The sequence below is a fragment of the Scyliorhinus torazame genome, chromosome 8 (assembly GCF_047496885.1).
Source record: "Scyliorhinus torazame isolate Kashiwa2021f chromosome 8, sScyTor2.1, whole genome shotgun sequence".
Classification (NCBI taxonomy): Eukaryota; Metazoa; Chordata; class Chondrichthyes; order Carcharhiniformes; family Scyliorhinidae; genus Scyliorhinus; species Scyliorhinus torazame.
This window is the reverse complement of record NC_092714.1, coordinates 31,446,045-31,466,873: the sequence shown is the minus strand read 5'-3', so window position 1 is coordinate 31,466,873 and position 20,829 is coordinate 31,446,045. Positions and strand designations below refer to the sequence as shown.

At 43.2% G+C, this 20,829-nt stretch overlaps 1 protein-coding gene across 1 annotated transcript in view; it reads left to right on the top strand.

Moving 5' to 3' along the window:
• LOC140427719 (bromodomain and WD repeat-containing protein 3-like) overlaps positions 1-20,829 on the top strand; it is a 236,332-nt gene that overhangs the window by 35,363 nt on the left and 180,140 nt on the right. The window contains exons 10-12 of the mRNA XM_072513258.1: positions 8,616-8,686; positions 18,528-18,628; positions 19,795-19,835. Of these exons, the coding sequence (XP_072369359.1) occupies positions 8,616-8,686; positions 18,528-18,628; positions 19,795-19,835 (213 nt within the window). The remainder of the gene's footprint in view (positions 1-8,615; positions 8,687-18,527; positions 18,629-19,794; positions 19,836-20,829) is intronic.

Below are 20,829 nucleotides of genomic sequence, written 5' to 3'. Positions count from 1 at the left end.
CGGCCGCACCAGAGTTTTGTACAGCTGCAATATGACCTCATGGCTCCGATACTCAATCCCTCTACCAATAAAAGCTAACACACCGTATGCCTTCTTAACAACCCTCTCAACTTTGGTGGCAACTTTCAGGGACCTATGTACATGAACACCGAGATCTCTCTGCTTATCGACACTGCCAAGAATCTTGAAAAAAAATAAAAAATGTTTATTACAAGTTTTTAAACCATTTTCAATCATACAAACAAAACCCCCCCCGTAACAACAAAGAAAGAATGCACGCATAGCCAGACATGAACATGGCAAATCAATATGATACAGAGCTTTGTACATTGGATTCCTCCCGTACGTGTCAGTTTTCCGGATCGTTCATGTGTGTTCTTGCTCAAATGGCCCCCAGAAAAAAAAACCTTCTCCCTCTCTTTCCCCCCCCCCCCCCCCCCCCCCAAGGTTGCTGTTGCTGCTGTCCGACCTTCGTCTAACGCTCCGCGAGATAGTCTAGGAACGGTTGCCACCGCCTGTGGAACCCCTGCGCAGACCCCCTCAAGGCAAACTTTATCCTCTCGAACTTAATAAACCCTGCCGTATCATTTATCCAGGCCTCCATGCTGGGGGGCTTCGCCTCTTTCCACATTAACAAGATCCTTCGCCGGGCTATTAGGGACGCAAAGGCCAGAATGCCGGCCTCTTTCGCCTCTTGCACTCCCGGCTCGCCCACTACTCCAAATAGTGCTAGCCCCCAGCTTGGCTTGACCTGAACTTTCACCACCTTAGATACTGTTCCCGCAACTTCCCTCCAGAACCCCTCCAGTGCCGGGCATGATCAAAATATATGGACATGGTTCGCCGGACTTCCTGAGCACCTCCCACATCTGTCCTCCACTCCAAAGAAACTACTCAGCCTCGCCCCCGTCATATGAGCTCTGTGCACTACCTTAAACTGTATCAGGCTAAGCCTGGCACACGAAGAGGAATTAACCCTACTTAGGGCATCAGCCCACAGCCCCATCTCAATCTCCTCCCCCAGCTGCTCTTCCCATTTACCTTTCAGCTCCTCTACCAAAGCCTCCACCTCTTCTTTCCTCTCCTGGTATATCGCCGACACCTTGCCCTCTCCGACCCATACGCCGGCAATCACCCTATCTTGAATCCCCTGTGCCGGGAGCAGCGGGAATTCCCTCACCTGCAGCCTCACAAACGCCCTCACTGGCATGTACTTGAACGTGTTTCCCGGGGGTAGACCAAATTTCTCCTCCAGCGCCCCTAAGCTCGCAAACGTCCCATCGATGAACAGGTCCCCCATTCTTCTAATCCCTGCTCGTTGCCAGCTCTGGAACCCCCCGTCCATCCTTCCTGGGACAAACTGATGGTTATCCCTAATCGGGGACCACAGCGAGGCTCCCAGCGCTCCCCTGTGTCGTCTCCACTGCCCCCAGATCTTTAGCGTTGCCGCCACCACCGGGCTAGTGGTGTACCTTGTCGGTGAGACTGGCAGCGGTGCCGTCACCAGCGCCCCCAGGCTCGTTCCTTTGCAGGACGCCATCTCCAACCTCTTCCACGCCGCCCCCTCTCCCTCCATCACCCATTTACGGATCATCGCCCAGTAGTAGCCATCCAAATTCGGCAACGCCAACCCTCCTCTATCCCTGCTACGCTCCAGGAAACCCCCTCCTTACCCTCGGGGTCTTGCTCGCCCACACAAAACTCATAATGCTCCTGCCTACCCTCTTTAAAAAAAGGCCTTGGTGATCACGGTTGGAAGGCACTGGAACACAAAAAGAAACCTTGGGAGGACCACCATTTTAATTGACTGTACCCTGCCCGCCAGCGAGAGAGGCAACATGTCCCACCTTTTAAAATCCTCCTCCATCTGTTCCACAAGCCGTGTCAAATTAAGTTTGTGCAGTGCCCCCCCAGCTCCTAGCTACCTGAATCCCCAAGTATCGAAAGCTCCTTTCCGCCCTGCTCAACGGTAGGTCGTCTATCCCTCTTCCCTGATGCCCTGGATGCACACTGCCAAGAATCTTACCATTAGCCCAGTACTCAGTCTTCCTGTTATTCCTTCCAAAATGAATCACCTCACACTTTTCTGCATTAAACTCCATTTGCCACCTCTCAGCCCAGCGCTGCAGCTTATCTATGTTCCTCTGTAACTTGTAACATCCTTCCGCACTGTCCACAACTCCATCGACTTTAGCGTCATCTGCAAATTTACTCACCCATCCTTCTACGCACTCCTCCAGGTCATTTATAAAAATGACAAACAGCAGTGGCCCCAAAACAGAACCTTGTGGTACATCACTAGTAACTGGCCTCCAGTCTTAACATTTCCCATCAACCACCACCCTTTGTCGTCTTCCAGTTAGCCAATTTCTGATCCAAACTGCTAAATCACCCTGAATCCCATGCCTCCGTATTTTCTGCAGTAGCCTACCATGGGGAACCTTATCAAACGCTTTACTGAAATCCATATACACCACATCAACTGCTTTACCCTCATCCACCTGTTTGGTCACCTTCTGAAAGAACTCAATAAGGTTTGTGAGGCACAACCTACCCTTCACAAAAGTGTGTTGACTGTCTTTAATCAAATTATTCCTTTCCAGATGATTATACATCCTATCTCTTATAAACTTTTCCAAGATTTTGCCCACAACAGAAGTGTAAGGCTCACTAGTCTATAGTTACCTGAGTTGTCTCTACTCCCCTTCTTGAACAAGGGGACAACATTTGCTATCCTCCAGTCTTCTGGCACTATTCCTGTAGACAAAGATGACTTAAAGATCAAAGCCAAAGGCTCAGCAATCTCCTCCCTAGCTTCCCAGAGAATCCTAGGATAAATCCCATCCGGCCCAGGGGACGGATCTATTTTCACACTTTCCAGAATTGCTAACATCTCCTCATTATGAACCTCAAGCCCTTCTAGTCTAGTAGCCTGAATATCATTATTACTCCTCGGCAGCATTGTCTTTTTCCTGTGTGAATACTGACAAAAAATATTCATTTAGCACCTCTCCTATCTCCTCGGACTCCACGCACAACTTCCCACTACTGTCCTTGACTGGCCGTACTCTTACCCTAGTCATTCTTTTATTCCTGACATATCTATAGCAAGCTTTAGGGTTATCCTTGATCCTACCTGCCAAAGACTCCTCATGTCCCCTCCTGGCTCTTCTTCGCTCTCTCTTTAGGTCCTTCCGAGCTAACTTGTAACTCTCGAGGGCCCTAATTGAACCTTCATGTCTCATCTTTACAGAAGCCTCCTCCTTCCTTTTGACAAGTGTTTCGGCTGCTTTAGTAAACCACGGTTCCCTCGCTCGACCACTTCCTGCCTGCCTGACAGGTACATACTTATCAAGGACACGCAGTAGCTGTTCCTTGAACAAGCTCCACATTTCCATTGTGCCCATCCCCTGCAGTTTTCCTCTCCATCCGATGCATCCTAAGTCTTGCATCATTGAATCATAATTGCCTTTCCCCCAGATATAACTCTTGCCGTGCGGTATATACCTATCCCTTTCCATCACTAAAGTAAACATAATCGAATTGTGGTCACTATCACCAAAGTGCTCACCTACCTCCAAATCTAACACCTGTCCTGGTTCATTACCCAGTACCAATTCCAATACCATTTTACCACCTTCCCTAAGCTTACTGAAATATCTAAACCCCGGCACCTGCAACAACCATTCCTGTCCCTGCTCTATCCCTGTCTCCAAAATGGCCACAATATCGAAGTCCCAGGTACCAACCCATGCCGCAAGTTCACCCACCTTATTCCGGATGCTCCTGGCATTGAAGAAGACACACTTTAAATCACCTTCCTGCCTGCCAGTACACTCCTGCAACTTTGAAACCTTACTCATGACCTCACTACTCTCAACCTCCTGCATACTGGAGCTGCAATTCAGGTTCCCAAACCCCTGCTGAACTAGTTAAAACCCTCCCGAAGAGCATTAGCAAATTTCCTCCCCAGGATATTGGTACCCCTCTGGTCCAGGTGTAGACCATCCCGTTCGTAGAGGTCCCACCGACCCCAGAATGAGCCCCAATTATCCAGAAATCTGAAACCCTCCTTCCTGCACCATCCCTGTAGCCACGTGTTCAACTCCTCTCCCTATTCCTCGTCTCGCTAGCACATGGCACGGTTAACAACCCAGAGATAATAACTCTGTTTGTCCTAGATCTAAGTTTCCACCCTAGCTCCCTGAATTCCTGCCTTACATCCCTAACCCTTTTCCTACCTATGTCGTTGGTACCTATGTGGACAACGACTTGGGTTAAACTATTTCCTATTATCTGTAGGAGCACAACAGAGGATCTTCAGAATGGGAATGAGAAAATGATTTAGATCAGAATAATGTGGGGAGAATAATTCACTCTTGGTGGATATTTTTTCTGGTTGATTCCAACACAAGATCATTTTCTCTGCCTGAATATGAGAGCGATTTAGTCTTCAGATTTATTAGCAGACTTGATAGTTCAGAAAATGAGGCCACATGTATTTGAAATAGTTACACAATATGAATCAAACTAAATACTTGAGCCACATGTAGGCCAGACTAGGTAAGGATGGCAAATTTCCTTTCCTAAAGAATGTTAGTGAACCAGATGGATTTTTGCGACATTCAACAATGGCTTCATGGTCATTAAATTCCACCATCTATGGTTGTGGAATTCATACCAGGGTCCCTATAGCATTGCCCAGGTTCTCTCATTACTAGTCTGGTGACAAGACCACTACCCCATCGCGCCCCCCCCCCCCCGCCCCCCTCAATATTGCAGATTGCTGGAGATGTGACTTATTTATATGGTCATGTATGTGTTTTTTCACCGTGAACAACTGTGCCAGATGAGACACCAAAGGTTCTCATTGGTTAGGGACTAATAATGTTTTGTTTAAAGTAGACCAAGTTTGAGAGACACCAAGTGAATACAACCAGAAGTTTGCAAGGGTTTTGAACAAACAAAAATAAAGTTTACGACGATGAGCAAAATAAAACAGTTTCCAATATCTATCTTGTACCGTAACATTCAGGGAAAGTATGAGGTGCATATGAATTAACAAGCCAACTTTGGTCGAACAGAACACACCACACTACATAATAAATGGCCTATGCGCCCAAGACTCGGACCATGGATTTCTCAACAACTCGCCCTGATGTCAGTAACATTGAATCAACTTATTTGATTGAAACTCTGTCTCTCTTACAAGAGATTCCAGTCTTTACCTTTTGAAGATCTAACCATGGAATTCTGCCCAAAAGTCACTCAACTTGGATGGCTGCATCAACAGCCCACCGTGCAAGGTCGGTTTTAATCTCGTCTCCAGAGATTCCGTTCCTTTGGATTCGCGAGTGTACATTCAAACCACAACTCTCAAGCACAGCTTCAGTTCTTTGGTTGCGCCAAGCCGAATGCTACTGTGCCTGAACGGCCCACAACTTGGAATCTCCAATCTTCAGCTGCCTTCCTGGATCTTCACAGATCCGGTGGCTGGCACGGTGGTTAGCACTGCTGCATCACAGTGCCAGGGACCTGGGTTCGATTCCGACCTCGCGAGACCACCTGTGTGGAGTTTGCAGGTCCTCCCAGTGTCTGCATGGGTTTCCTCCAGGTGCTCCGGTTTCTTCCCACAATCTAAAGATGTGCTGGTTAGGTGGATTTGCTATGCTAAATTGCCCCTTTATGCCCAAAGGTTAGATAGGATTATGGGGATAGGGCAGGGCTCTGGGCCTAGATAGGGTGCTCATTCGGAGGTTCGGTGCAGACTCTTCTGGGCCAAATGGCCTCTTTCACTGTGGGGATTCTATGATCCCACATTTATGTATACTCCTGAGCCCTCTTTGATTACCAGGATTACGTCTGAGCCCGCACTATGTAGAGGTCTGCGACCCACAGCTTTTTCTGCAGTCGGAGCCTTTTCTGTCGCATACCTAGGACTCTTGGGACCGTTCCCTGTTTTCTGCCTGGGACGCCTGTTGGTTATGGTCTTCTCTTGGTCACCCGAGTCAGATATTCATACTGTTTTCTGATGCACAAAACGCACTGGGTCAAGTAAAATATTAAATTGCCAGTCTGCGCATGCACGGCAGCTCCAAGGCCGGTCTGGAATTGAAGTTCCTCATTTTGTGCTCTCCAATGAAGTATGATGAGGTTTCACAGCATGAGTGGATATGAGGTACACGTATATGTAAATTAACAAGCCAATTGTGGTTGTACACGTTCCACAGGTGTTACAGTGGTTAGCACTGCTGCCTTACAGCACCAAGCACCAGAGATCCGGCTTCAATTCTGGCCATGAATGACTGTGTGGTGTTTGCATGTTCTTCCGTGTCTGCCTGGGTTTCCTTCATGTGCTCCGTTTCTTTCCACAGATAAAGATGTGGTTATGTAGATTGACCATGCTAAATTGCCCTTGGTGTTCAAAGATGTGCAGGTTAGGTGTGGTTACTGGGATAGCGTGGGGGAGTGGGCCTAGGTGGGGTGCTTTTTTGGAGACTAGATGCACTGAGATTCTATGGATTCAATGGACTACACAATAAGTGGTAGATGCAACCAAGACTGAGTCCAAGGACTTCTTCACCCACCCAGATGCCAGTAATAAAGAGTCAACCAATCTCACTAAAACTCTTTGTCACTCACAAGGGATTCCAGTCTTCATCGTTGAATATCTAGCCTTGGAATTATGTTCAAAAGTTACTTCAATTTGAACAGTCTCAACATTGGCTCACCTTGCATGATTTAAACCTTGTCACCAGAGATTCTGATACCCTGGATTCCTGAGTGTATACTCACACCAACTCACGAGCACAACTTCAGCCCTTTGATTGGGCCAAGCAGAATACGATTTCAAACGGAATCACCAACATTCGGCTGTTCTCTTCACTTGAGTCTGCTCCCCGCAGAGCCTGTTTCACTGCTTCTCTTGTTAACTGAATTGGGACTGTTTCTTGCCCCTCACCTCTCTTTGGAATTCTTGGCTGTCACCTGTGCTATGAATATTTATGGTTGTATGGTGATTGCTGTGGCAAAACAATGTTGAACTGGTGCCTTGGTGCCACTGCAGTGGGTATGTTTGCAGATAATTGTATATTGTTCAGTCACCACTTCTTAAACTGAAAGAGGTTTGCTCTCGTATGCAACAAGAGCAGGACAACAGTTAAGTTTGGGCTGATTAAGTCGCAAGGAACATTTACATTTCAAATACCAGGCAATGACCACCTCCAAAAATAATGAATCCAATAATTCAATTATCTCATCTTGATATTTAATGTAATCGGGGAGGGGGGGGGTTTACCATCGGCCAGAAACTGAACTGGACCAGCCATATAAATACTGTGGCTACAAGAGCATGTCAACGGCTGGAAATTCTGCGGTGGTTAGCTCTTCTCCCTAAAGCCTACCCACCGTGTACACGGCATAAGTCAGGAGTGTGGTGGAATAATCTTCACTTCCCTGGATGAGTGCAGCTCCCCCAACACTCGAGAAGCTCAACACCATCCAGGACAAAGTAGGCTGCTTGATTGACACCCTATTCACTACCTTCTGACAGCCACTCCTTCCGAGGTACAGTGGAAGAAATGTGTATCATCTACAAGATGCACTGAGTAACTCACCAAGGCTCCTTCAACAGCACGTTCCAAACCCACTACCTCTACCACGTAAAAGGATAAAGGCAGCAAATGTGTTGGAACCACCACCTACAATTTTCCTCCAAACGATACACCATTTTGACTTGTAACTACGTCGCCGTTCCTTCACTGTCACTGGGTCAAAACCCTGGGATTCTCTCCCAAATAGCACTCTGCGTGTACCTCCACCACATGGACTGTAAGAGGTTCAAGAGGTGAATCATCACCACCTTCTCAAGGGCAATTAGGGATGGACCATAAAAATGTGGGCCTAGCCAGTGTCAAAATAGCAAAGCAACCAATCCATTGAAGTATTCTCAGCCAGCAAATCAGGAAGTTAAAAGCATTGAATCTCTTCACTTTTATTAAATAGTGAAAAAAAGATCATATTAGAATAGAAGCTAAACTATCATAAGTTTCAAAGTTATTTTCTTTTATGGAGAAATTGACATTCCAGAAATGTTTAATTAGCTTTTTGGGCTCTTAAGGGCATTTAGCAGAAATAATGAATTTTGTACGCTGTTAAAAACCCAGTTACACCTCGTTCAACAAGGCTTGACTTTTTCCAAGAGTTTTTATAGTAAGATTGAGAATGTAAGAGTGTACCTTCTTTCCAGTTCCATAATTTCTAATTAATTTGAGTCTGAGGGAAATTCAACAGAACACGATAGAGAAGTGTACACTCACTGCAGCAGCTTCTGTGTTTCCATGTTACTCTGTGCATGTGCAGATTCCCAACGTCAACGTGGAGTAATGAACCCTCTAAATTTGATTATCATTACCAGTTAAGATATGGGCCATTAACTGTGATTAACAGTAACTATTGAAGTGCGAAACCTGGATTATCACATTTCTGTCTCAGTTATCAATGTAGTTAACTGTAAAACAAAAAATAACTAGTGCAATTTAGACAATGCATAGTTCTCTTCTGTTGAAAACCATTTTTTTATCTGAATGCATTGACCGATATCTTTTTTGAATAAGGAATCAGCCATTGAAGTTTACAGAGCGGTCCAGACCAAGTTCTCCAATGATTTGTTCCTCATTCAGTGTTGGTAAGTGATAGAAATGGTCTTTGCTTTTTAATTTAAATTAAGTTCATAGTACAAAAATACTTAAATAATCTGAATCGAATTGGATGTGGCTTTATAGAGGTTTCTTTGTGGTAAAAGGGTAAATGAATTGACATATTCTGAGCCTGGGAGAGGCTCTACTAGGAAAGTGTAAGTGTGGAGCTGTATATGGAAATACACTGAACCATTTGACAACTCTTATTGTCAAAGTTTGCACAAAAAGTGGCAGCTTGAGTGAAGCACTAGAGGGATTATGTTTTAAAAGCATCAATGACTGCCTTAGACCAAATGGTAGGAAAGATGAAAGAGTGTGAGAATGCTGCTTTATCTCAGTATTTGCAATTTCCTTGATATATTTTTGTGTATGTAAAAGAGGTGACTAAATCTCCTTTAGCAAAAACAAATTGTTTCTGAATGGGGAATTTCCTACTCCTTAATGAAAAATTTTGAAGGGGATGAGGTGGCTGAGACTCCTGGTGATTAGTATCCAAAAACAAAATATTCGACTGCCAAAGAAAAACTTTCACATTGTATTTTATTGATTTTTTTATTAAAAAATCTCATTGGTTAAATGGCTTACTCTCCTTTTTCATCATCCCCTTCTCAAAAACTTCACCATTGATTTCTATGTCTTTGCAACTATTGTCCCATCTATAACCTGCTTTTTCTCTACAAATGTTTTCATTTAAAAAATATTATATTTAAAGTTTTTATTGTTTTTACAAATAACACAAAAAACCTTCAAACCTGCACAGTACAAAATAATTGCTTCTGCGTGGATGAATACAGAAACAGACAGGCGGACGCCAAAGCATTGATTCTTAAACCTAGTGTCTTCAACTAGACAGCGAATAAACTAGACAATAGGAGAGTGAAGAAGAGAAGGCCATGTAAACAGGGTAAAATGATGCATAGCTTTCAAGGTGTTGCTGACATGACTTATGGAACCTCTTTTGAGGTAGGGATCCCAGAACTTTTAAAATGATTTAGAACAGATTACAGAAGTCAGGAACTCCCATCAGGATGCATTCCATAATTTGATGCCAACTCTCAAAGGATACTTGTCGCTAATCCAGGAGCAGAGAATATTCTTCCATGCCGCAAAAGTTAGGATATTCTGCAGCCTCTTTCCATTAGCGTCGATAATTCAGCTATCTGGGAGCCCAGAATTGAGAATAGAGGTACAAATTCTAAGGCCGTGTCAAATATAAAAATACCAGCCCAGTAGGGTTCTATTTTGACACCGGACCACAGTGTGTGCAGTCACCTTCGACTACATAGCTACCTGTTCTTGAACCTGTTAGAGTACATTAGGAACACTGCAATCTTTGGGAAAAAGATTTGGCAGTCAATATTGATGAGACGTGGGGTAATTTATGGGAATATGCCAATAAAAGTTCAGTCTGTCATAGAACAAAGGAGAGTCAGTTCAAAATATTACATCGTCTGCATATTACACCGAGCTTGAGTCACAGGTTTGATCCTGCTATGTCCTCAATGTGCATTAAGTGCCAGCGATGGTTTCATAGACCCAGCCCTGATCTCTGCGTGGAACAACAAGGGCCTGTAAGGAGTACACAGACTGGCCTGCTTCAATGTCTTGCCAAATGGAGGAGAGGTTTCTCTCTGACTCAATCTCTTCTAAACCTAAGATGAGTGGCTAATTGGTACATTTTGACATCCAGCACCCCTAACCAGGCCTTTTGGAGCCAGGGAGCTGCAACTTAGCCAATTTCAAGCGAGACTTATTTTGTTCCATATGAGCGAACTAAAAATCCCATTAATTTATTTTAGGACCCCAGCAGACAATAAGATTGGCAGCATTTGCAAAGGATACAATAACCTCGGCAGCACATTTATCTTAACCCCCCAATAGTCGCAATTAACAGGGGGAAGTTTACCCCATACAAATGCTTAAAGGAATGAGTAACCACGATGCCCAAATAAGTATAACCTGCAGGGGACCATCTAAATTGGAAATTAGTAAAGGAGGATGGTCTCCCTAACCACTGGCATAGGTTCAGACTTTGTAAAGCTGATTTTGTAACCCCCCCAAAAAGATCTATCCACCAGATCAATAATAGCGGGAAGAGAAATGCTTAGCTTAGATACAATTAGCAATACATCATCCGCATAATACATGATCTTATGCTGTTTCCCTCCACTATGTAGTCCAAAAACCAAACAATCCTGTCTAATTGCCTCCACCAGAGGCTCCAGGAGGCCATCAAGTGCAGGATCGTACTCCTCATGAAGAACTGGCTAATTCTAGTATGACATTGTTGAACAGCGAAAAAAGTGAATTATTTATTTTTAGGATGCAGTGTTCTCTACATGTCCAAATTACCACACTTCCTCACAAACCAACGGTGGAGCCCGCATGTTGGGCGGGAGGGTTTCTGCTTACTCGTAGCTTGTCCACTTAGGGGGTTAAGGTGACAGTTGAAGTCCCCATTAACAAAGGAGATAGCCGAAGCCACTTCTGCAAAGTCCACAAAACCTTCAGTAACAAAATTCTGAATGATTTGGTGGACTGTACATGTTCATTAACGTAAACGCCATATACAAGTCCCTTTAACAATCACATATTTTACCCCCCCTTACCCTTCACACACTTTTCTACTTTAAAAGGAACATTTTTATTGACTAATTTTGCTACGCCCCGGCTACTGTTCACGAATGAGGCAAAAGAAAACCTCCCCATCAAGTCATACCTCAACTTAAGTGCTCCTTGTCATCTCCGTGAATTTCCTGCAACAAGGCATGTCAACTTTATCCTTTTTTTAAGTAAAGACAGGATTTCTTTCTTTTAATAGGGTAATGCACTCGCACATTCCAGGAACACAATTTTAAATTGGCGTTGCGCAATCAAACAGAAAAAATATAGGATTTTCGCACCATATTTGGGCATGCGCCAAAACTTACCTTCCCCGTCTCCCATCCTACCAGAGGCACCATAAACTCCATATAATCTATTTTTCTCTGATAGGAGATATGTCTGTATCATTGCAAGATCCAACAATTATTCAACCCCCAACATGAAAAGAAATCAAAGCAATCACAACATTAGTTCTAGGGGACTTTCCTCGATACGAGGATCCGTAGGCCATACCGTCATTACACTCGGGAGATGAACCAGAATGAGAATAGAAGCCAAATGATGCCCGTATTTTGACCACACCCATGAAGACCTAAACCACTCACGGGTGGCATGGTAGCACAGTGGTTAGCACTGTCGCTGCACAGCGCCAGGGTCCCAGGTTTGGGTCACTGTCTGCACGTTCTCCCCGTGTCTGCGTGGATTTCCTCCGGGTGCTTTGGTTTCCTCCCAAATGTCCCGAAAGTTGTGATGTTAGGTCATTTGGACATTCTGAATTCTCCCTCTGTGTACCTGGACAGGTGCCGGAATATGGCGACCAGGGGCTTTTCACAGTAACTTCATTGCAGTGTTAATGTAAGCCTACTTGTCACAATAATAAAGATTATTATTATATAAACCAGAATAAGACTGGAAGCCAAATGACCTTCCCGTATTTTGACTCCACTCATGAATACCTAAACCACTCCCCTACCTCCTAGCAATGGCGCGACTCAAATTAGAACGATTATAGTAAGGATACCAAAAAACCTATATTACCATCATAAGTGTGTGGATAAGAAGAAAAGACTGATAACTATCACGTGGCCCAACTGCCATACTTCACAGCACACCCTTTAGCTAGAAGGAGCAAGCTGAATGTGTATTCCATTCACATTAAATGGAAGTGCCTGAGATTCTTAAAGGTAAAACAGTCAGTATAGTGCTCAATGTTCAACAGCTCCCTGCGAACATGATAAATAACAACAAAAGATCAGGCAGGAAGCATTACAATGAAGATAGTCTGGGTATTTCAGTGAGTTGCAGATTGTTATTCAATATTATCGCATTCCATGACGTTCACAAAGGCCAAGGCATTAAACGGATTATCGAATGTCTTTACAAAGCTGTCAGATATCACCCTCAGTGTCACAGGGTAAAGCAGGGTATAATGAACTCAAGCAGCTTTGAGTTATTTTCTAACTTCATCGAAGCCTCTACATTTCTGTTGCGTCTCCCTGAGAAATCTTGGAGGAAAGAGACCCTCACCCTCTCATGGAGCCAGGTCCCACCATGCTTCACAGCCCCCAGTACTCTCTGCAATCTATGAAGTTATTACAGGCCGGGAACGCTGGTTGCCTTTAGGCATCAAAGAATGGATACCATGTTCCCATTCCAACTTCATATGCTCACATTTCGCATCAAGCTTAAGAAAACGTGGCAGCCAACTCTCAAAATATTTAATTGGGATCTTGCCCTCCACGTGGGGAGGTAGTGGTGTAGTGGCATTGTCACTGGACTAATAATCCAGAGACCCAGGGTAGTGCTCTGGGGACCTGGATTTGAATTCCACCAGGGCAGATGATCGAATTTGAATTCAATAAAAAATCTGGAATTAAAAAGACTAATGATGACAAACCACTGTTGATTGTCGTAAAAACCCATCTGTTTCACTAATGTCCTTTTAGGGAAGGAAATCTGTCATCCTTACTTGGCCTGCATGTGACCTTCAGCAATGTGGTTGACTCTAAGCCCTCCGGGGTGGACAATAAATGTTGGCCCAGCCAGCGACGCCCACATCCCATGAACAAATTTTTTAAAACTCCTGGTAAACCTTGATTTTCCAGCTCCTCCAGGGTTTCAGACATGCCATGCCGATGATTTCTAGGGATTGCATGCAGGCCTCAGCTGAGGAAGTGATATCATCGGCATTCGGGATTCTTTCCTTTTTTCCTTTTTAAAAAAAAAAATATATATATTTTTATTGAAAATTTTTTTTTTTTCAATATAACACCGTAAAACCATAATACACAACAAATACAATTCCAGACTCAACCTCCCTCCTCCCCACCTTACACCAGAAAGTAAAAGAAACCGAGTCAAAAGCAGGAACCCACCACCCCCCTAACATCTGACCGTGATCAACTCCCTAAAAAAGGAAATAAATGGCCTCTTGCTGACCCCCTCACGATATACTTGACCTGTGCAGAAACTCCATAAGGTCACTTAGACAGAATGAAGCACTGGCCACATCTGGAGTCTTCCACCCAAACAGAACTCTCCTTCAGGCTATCAACGATGCAAAGGCAAGAGCATCAGCCTGTGGCCCTGTCTGCAGTTCCGAGCAGTCCGAGACAACAGGCAAGGCTCCTACTCAATCCCAATAATCCATGACATGGTGCTGAAGAAGGAGACCCAAAAGCTCAGTAGTTTAGGACATGACCAGAATATTGATTCGCCGAACCCGTGAACAATGCTCACACCTATCCTCTACTCCTGGAAAAAAAAACACTTACAACAAAAATCGAAACCGTGGGAGGATATTCATCTTTATCGATTGGATCTTGCTAGCTAGGGAGATTTTCCCACTTGACAATGAAATGAAATTAAAATTAAATTAAAATTGCTTATTGTCACAAATAGGCCTCAATGAAGTTACTGTGAAAAGTCCCTAGTCGCCACATTCCGGCGCCTGTTCGGGGAGGCCGGTACAGGAATTGAACCGTGTAGCTAGCCTGCCTTGGTCTGCTTTAAAAGCCAGCGATTTAGCCCAGTGTGCTAAACCAGCCACTTCAGTCAGACCAGCAAAATGTAATTTATGGAGCGAGGGGAAATTCACCAGAAAATATTCGATTTTGTCTAAGTTCAATATATATCCTGAGGAAAAAATCCTAAGCAGCTTGATTATCTCTTCTATGGTGGAGAGAGGATTTGTTACATAAAGCAGCAGAAATCCATGTACAAATGCCCCATGCCCCCTCCCACCCCTCTCATCCCCTCCACCTCGTAAATAACCTCTATGCTCTAGCCAAAGGTTCAGTTGCCAAGACAAACAATTGTGGGGGCAATGGACATCCCTCTCTTGTACCTCTTTTCAGTTGGAAATATTTCGAGCTCGATGCATTCGTATGAACGCTCGCGGTGGAGGCTGCATATAAAAGCTGGATCTGCGATATAAATCTAGTCCCAAAACCAAACCTTCCAAAGATCTTTTAACAGATACCCCCACTCCACCCTATCAAATTCTTTTCATCATCCATTGAAATAATTACCTCTGGCTCGGACTGAAGAGGAGAGGGGACAAAATAACAATAAGTAATCGCCGTATGTTGGCCGACAACTGCCTGCCTTAACAAACAATCTGTTCCTCCTGTAGGATCTCTTTTAGTTTCTAATGAGAGTCGATAGTCCGGTTGATTGGAGGTGTCAAAAATACAACTTTATTGCGAATAATTAACTTGAATACACTTGAATAAGAATTTAAAATTTAGTAACAAAATGTCAAACAATACAAACAAGGGTCAAACACATGGCAAAAAAGGCATTAAACATAAAAGCATAAAGAAATCACAAACAAATAGATGATTCAGGAAGGCAGGAATTCAGGAAAGGAACTTTGATCACATAGTCTTACTTATAAGGGATCGCCATTACTTGGTAAATCCAGACTCCAGAACTACCGGCAAGTAGAAATAAATTTTTGTTTTTACCGGACAGGGCGGTACGTCAGCTAGGAGGTTCGATGGGTGAGCTTTTTATGAGCATGAGATGAATGTCAGTCACCTGTTGCGCACCAGCTGAGGTGACAGGCGGCTTCTCGGGAAATAAAGCAGGTAAAGGACTCGAGTGGCAGGTTTGTCTCGGTCCCAGCCAAGGTTAATGTGGCTTTTGAGGGTTTTTACTGTAACAGTTAAAGTCGGAGCACCCAAAGGATGGGTTGTCAATGTTGGAGTTCTTGGATGGTTTGTCTATCCCAGTGCTGGAGCAGGAGAGAAGGGAGGAACTGGAGTCCCGCTTAGAGGAGGCTGAAAAATTCATGGGTCTGATGCAGTCGGGTAAGACGCCAGGTACGGATGGATTCCTGATCGAATTTACTTTTCACTGTACCTCCGTACATGTGACAATAAAACCAATCCAAATCCACAAATAATGGGTGCAATTTAACGGCTTCATCACACTTGGCAGGAATCCACGCGAGCCAGTTCTCGCATGAGCGACCTAAATCAGGAATCTCGCCAGGCGGCAAGTGGTTTGCAATTGAACCAGCTCACGATCATTGGATTCCGGAACTCACCTAGGCGCAGCAAGACAACAATAATAACCAATTAAATGCAATCTCCATCTCATTAATGAAATGGTCACCCAATGCAACAGTCCCCTGGTAACTAATGGGCTTGCTGGTCAGAGGTCCCGCGAGCAACGATTAGTACTGGCCCACACAAATGAGGACCAAGTGGAACAGCACTTGGGGTCTTCTAGGGCGTTGGAGGCCCATGGCGAGACAAGGCAGGGTGGTACACTGGCTCTTCCCCTCCGCTGGGGCACCTTGGCACTGCTCGGTTGGCACCTTGGCACTGCCACCCTGGTACTGCAGCACTGACAGGGTGCCACAGTGCTGGTGCTGGGGTGACATTGCCAAGGGTCTGGGCCTGAGTGGATCTATCCCTGTGAGAAGCGGGATGAGGGAGGTATGGAGTGCGTGCAGCCTTAGTGCAGTTCGATAGTGGTCAGGAGCTTGCCAACGCGGCCCTTCGAGGAGCTTGCGGGAAACCTCACTATTGCACTTAGAACTTGTTCTATTTAATCACATCCAATGTCTGAGTGAGACCCAGGTGAATTTTCTATCCTTTTTGTACATCTTTGTACGCTTGAATGCGGATGACTAGGCTATTTTTCTCCAGTGCGCCTCTTCTGTTCTCCAACTTGTAAGTTCACTAACATCGTTGCACTCATCTGTTCTATCTGGGGTAGCAGTGATTTTTCTTCAGCAAAATATTGTGGATGTTGGCTGAAATAAAATCTGGAAATGCTGCAAAATACTCAGCAGGTCTAGCAGCATCTGTGGAAAGAGAAATGAGTTGAGGTTTTAAGGTTGTGACCTTTCATCAGAACTGGGATTATTCTAGATGGGTTCAATTCCTGTACCTGCTGAGATTACTCATGAAGACTGCCTTCTCAACCTTTCCCCTTGCCTAAGGTGTGGCGATCTTTAGGTTAAATCACCAGTCCATTTTTCCCCTCAAAAGGGGAAAGCAGTCTATGGTCATCTGGGACTATGGTGAAGGAGCAGACTGAAACTCTGGTGGTAGGGTTCTGGAGATGTTTGTTTGAAAAATGAAGGAGCAAGTGAAGGAAATTCTGGTGGCTGGGCTTAGGAGATACATGTTTGGAAAGTGTATCTTTGTAAATAGAAACTTATGTAAAGATTGGTCTCCTGGCAGCACGTTGACACAGTGGTTAGCACTGCTGTCTCACAGCACCGAGGTCTCGGGTTTGATCCCAGCTTTGGGTCACTTGTGTGAGTTTGAACATTCTCCCTGTTTTTGCGTGGGTTTCGCCCCCACAACCCAAAGATGTGCAGGGTAGGTGGATTGGCCATGCTAAATTGCCCCTTAATTGGCAAAAATGAATTGGGTACTCTAAATTTAAAGTAAAAAAGATTGGACTCCAGTTCTATCATTTATCCCCAGGTTTTCTGGAATACAACATGTTATCAGTGGTCATCTACATGCTGCCTTGGTGACATCATCTGCAGACATAGAGTCGGCTTCCACATATTTAGTGACAACATCTAGTTTTACTGATGCACCACCTCTTTCGACTGCACCATTACCATTTGTTGTTAATCTACCAGCCTTAGATGAGCTAAATATTTGTTAGACTGACGTTATTGTCTTCAGTCTCTACCGTATTAGTAGACTCTGTACTCTTGCCAATGACTGTGACCCTCTGAACTGTCGCGGACCGAACCTGACTGCTCTCAACTTTGGCATTCTATTTGACTCTTGAGAGCGGAGCATCTGGCTCCATACCTTACCTGTCACAAAGTTTACATATTTCACCTCCATAAAAGTACTCAACTCTGCTTTCACCTTGGCCCATCCAATGCTGAAACCTTCACATCCAGCGGAATGCTGAAACGCTATAATCCCCAGCTTTTCTTCCTCAGCTCTCCATAAACATCAGCTCATCCAAATCGTTGCCTCCTATATTTTCCACTAGCCCGCCCATCCATCATTCCTGTGCTTGATGACTGTAAACCGCTCAAGTTTAAAATCCTTTATGACCTCCTCCTCTTTCGGAAGGCTGCCGATTGCTTAACGTGTTCAGGATATGGTGCCACAGTGGTTAGCACTGCTGCCTCACGGCACCGAGGACCCGGGGTCGATCCCAGCCCTGAGTCACTGTCCGTGTGGACTTTGCACATGTGGGGGTCTCATCCCGACAACCTAAAGATGAGCAGAGTAGGTTAAATTGCCCCTTAATTGGGAAAAAATGAATTGGGTACTCTAAATTTATATTTAAAAAAAAAAAAGATATGGTACCATGCAGCAAAGAAATTAAACAACTTGCACATTTCCTATGGAGAAATATTTTTTATTTTGCCCATTCGTTATAACCTTGTGCCATTCAGAACCTTATGCCATTTAGCTCTCACTAAATTCTCTGACAGAGTGTTCAATGTTAGCTTCTGGACTGTGATTTTCAAAGAGCTGCGGGGCCGGGACCCAGTGGAGTTTCGATAGGCCATGTGCTGTACTCCTGCTTTTATTTCTTGTATGTGCAGTCAGGAATGCGATTTTCTACCTTTATTTCATGGTGCTACATTTGGTTAAAATCTGCAATTAGAGTAGAACTTTTTGCCTCCAGTGCCTCCGTCTATAATTGCAAGCATGTCTTGCTGTTTCTTTAGTAGTTTAAATTAATTGTGGTTCCTGATCTAAAGAATATTTTTCTCTTTAAAAGGTGGCATGTTCCTAGCGGCTGGCAGCAGTGACCATGTGATCAGAATATATTACCTTGGATCTGGAATCCCTGAGAAGATTTCTGAATTAGAATCTCATCTGGTAAAAACGTTACTGAAGTTTTGAAATGGACTTGAATATTTGCATACTATTTACAAATAGTGAATTCCATAAAAAAAATATATATATATATGTTTATAAGCAATTCCTCTCCTAATCGTAAATTATTTTCAGGCACATGGTATTAGTTTTCATATTGTAATAAAGCACTTTTCTTTCATTGTTTAAATTAAATTACACTCTAATTCCATTCTTAGTAAGTTAGCTATTGTTTGTGATATTAGTTAACTTTTAGCCTTTTGTCTTGTTGTTTATTCTGTTCAGTAGAATCATTTCCACAAGGGGAAATAAGAACTTGACGTTAAAATTGAAGATGCAATTTCACCCTGAATTCAGTTTTGATGGAAAAACCATTACTGTTGTTTTCTTACTCTTTTAAATATAATTTGCATTGTTTTACATAAATTCAAGATAGCTTTTTATTCTGCTCAAGGATATGACAGCTAATCATGGATATATTCATTGAATTATACGAGAATGGCCCAGTGTATTGTCCTTCCTTACTTTGCACAGTTGTGGAATAGGCACAGCATGTCTATGTTCGGACTTCCTGCTCTTCCATGTCTGAGTGGTACATGAGACAACCCGTTTCTTCCACAGTTTTTAGATAACAGCAGATCATGGATGTTTCTGTAACAAAGACACCATATATGTGATTAGGTCATTAGCCTGACCAGGGATGACTAACATGTATGCTGGGAGGTCACATCTCCATTCCCAACAGATGTTGGTACCTGCTGGATGTGAACCAGAGACACTGACTTGTTTTGCTCATCAGGGATGCCTGGAGTGTGTCTCAAACCTGTAATATTCTGATTCTGGTGTGAATGCTACCTCAATGGCTCACTCAAATCAGGGCAAAATGCGGGAAGTACAAAGTAAATTAAATAATGACTGAAAGGAAAACAGGTGAACAGACTTTTTTGGGGTCAGATATTGACAAACTCCTGTTTCCAATGTCTTTTTTTATTTTATAGCTTGTTTTTAAAATCCTTATTGACCTTTCTTTAGGTGGCCCTATATAAGTGATTATATGCAACAGTGAATATTCAGCACTATGTAAAAGAGAATTGTTGGAGGTGACGTGCAATTTTTCAAACATTAATCATTTTTCATTTAATCATTTGTATTTATTTTCACCCTTTCAGGACAAAGTAGACAGTATTCAGTTCTCCAATAATGGTGATAGGTAAATATTTTATTTGTGGTTATTGTCATTATGAATATACCATCTATTTTACAACTTAACTTTGGATAATTCTTTGAGGGGAACACCAGTATATGCATGGAAATTATTTATTGGTTGTTTGTAATCGGACTTTGCCATTGCACTAACTGTTTTTGCAATAGACATTTGTCAAGTTCTAAGTATTGACAATTGTGTTAAATACTGGCTGAAATCATTCATAGTAGATGGTTCTTTACACTCATTAAAAAAAAAGTAGGAGAAAATACTTTATAACGGGCAAGTGAAATTTGACTGTGGTAAATAATCTTTATCCCATAAGTGAATCTGACCATACAACTGTCATTCATGGGTTTTGTGGTCAAGATCTCCAGTTTAAAACATGCACCATAGCTGCCATCTGTGTATGAATATCCAAGTTAATACTTCATTTTAAAAATATAGTATTAATAAAAATAGTCCTAATAAAAGCTATCTATGTAAATTAAAATTAAAGACCCGTTTAATCTTGAAACCGCACTGGCAAAACTTGAAATAGTATCACCATTTTAAATGTTTGTTTAGAAGTATTCCAATTTGAATATATGTATAAAATTATGCATTTATGCCTTTCCTTTACAAACTTATCGTTTAGAGGGGCCATTGCAACTTTCCATTTCAAAAACTAGATTTAAAGTAAACTTCTTCTTTAGATTGTTAAGTAATAGTTAATTTGATTGAGAAATTCTAATATGTAGTCATGCATGGTTTTATTCCAAGATATATTTAGCAGCTATTTTAATTTGAAGTTGGTTGTTTGTTCCATTAAGCTGATCACCTTCGTTTTCAAGTTGTGCAGTGTGGTATTTTTAAACGATAAGCTTGCAGCCCACCAAGATACAAACAAACAAGAGCTTTATTGGAAAGGTGTTTACTCAACAGGCTGCAAAGTTAGACTGTGCTTAAACGTCCAATGATGTCATCAATGTGTCACGTGATCAGACTCAACATGAATGCA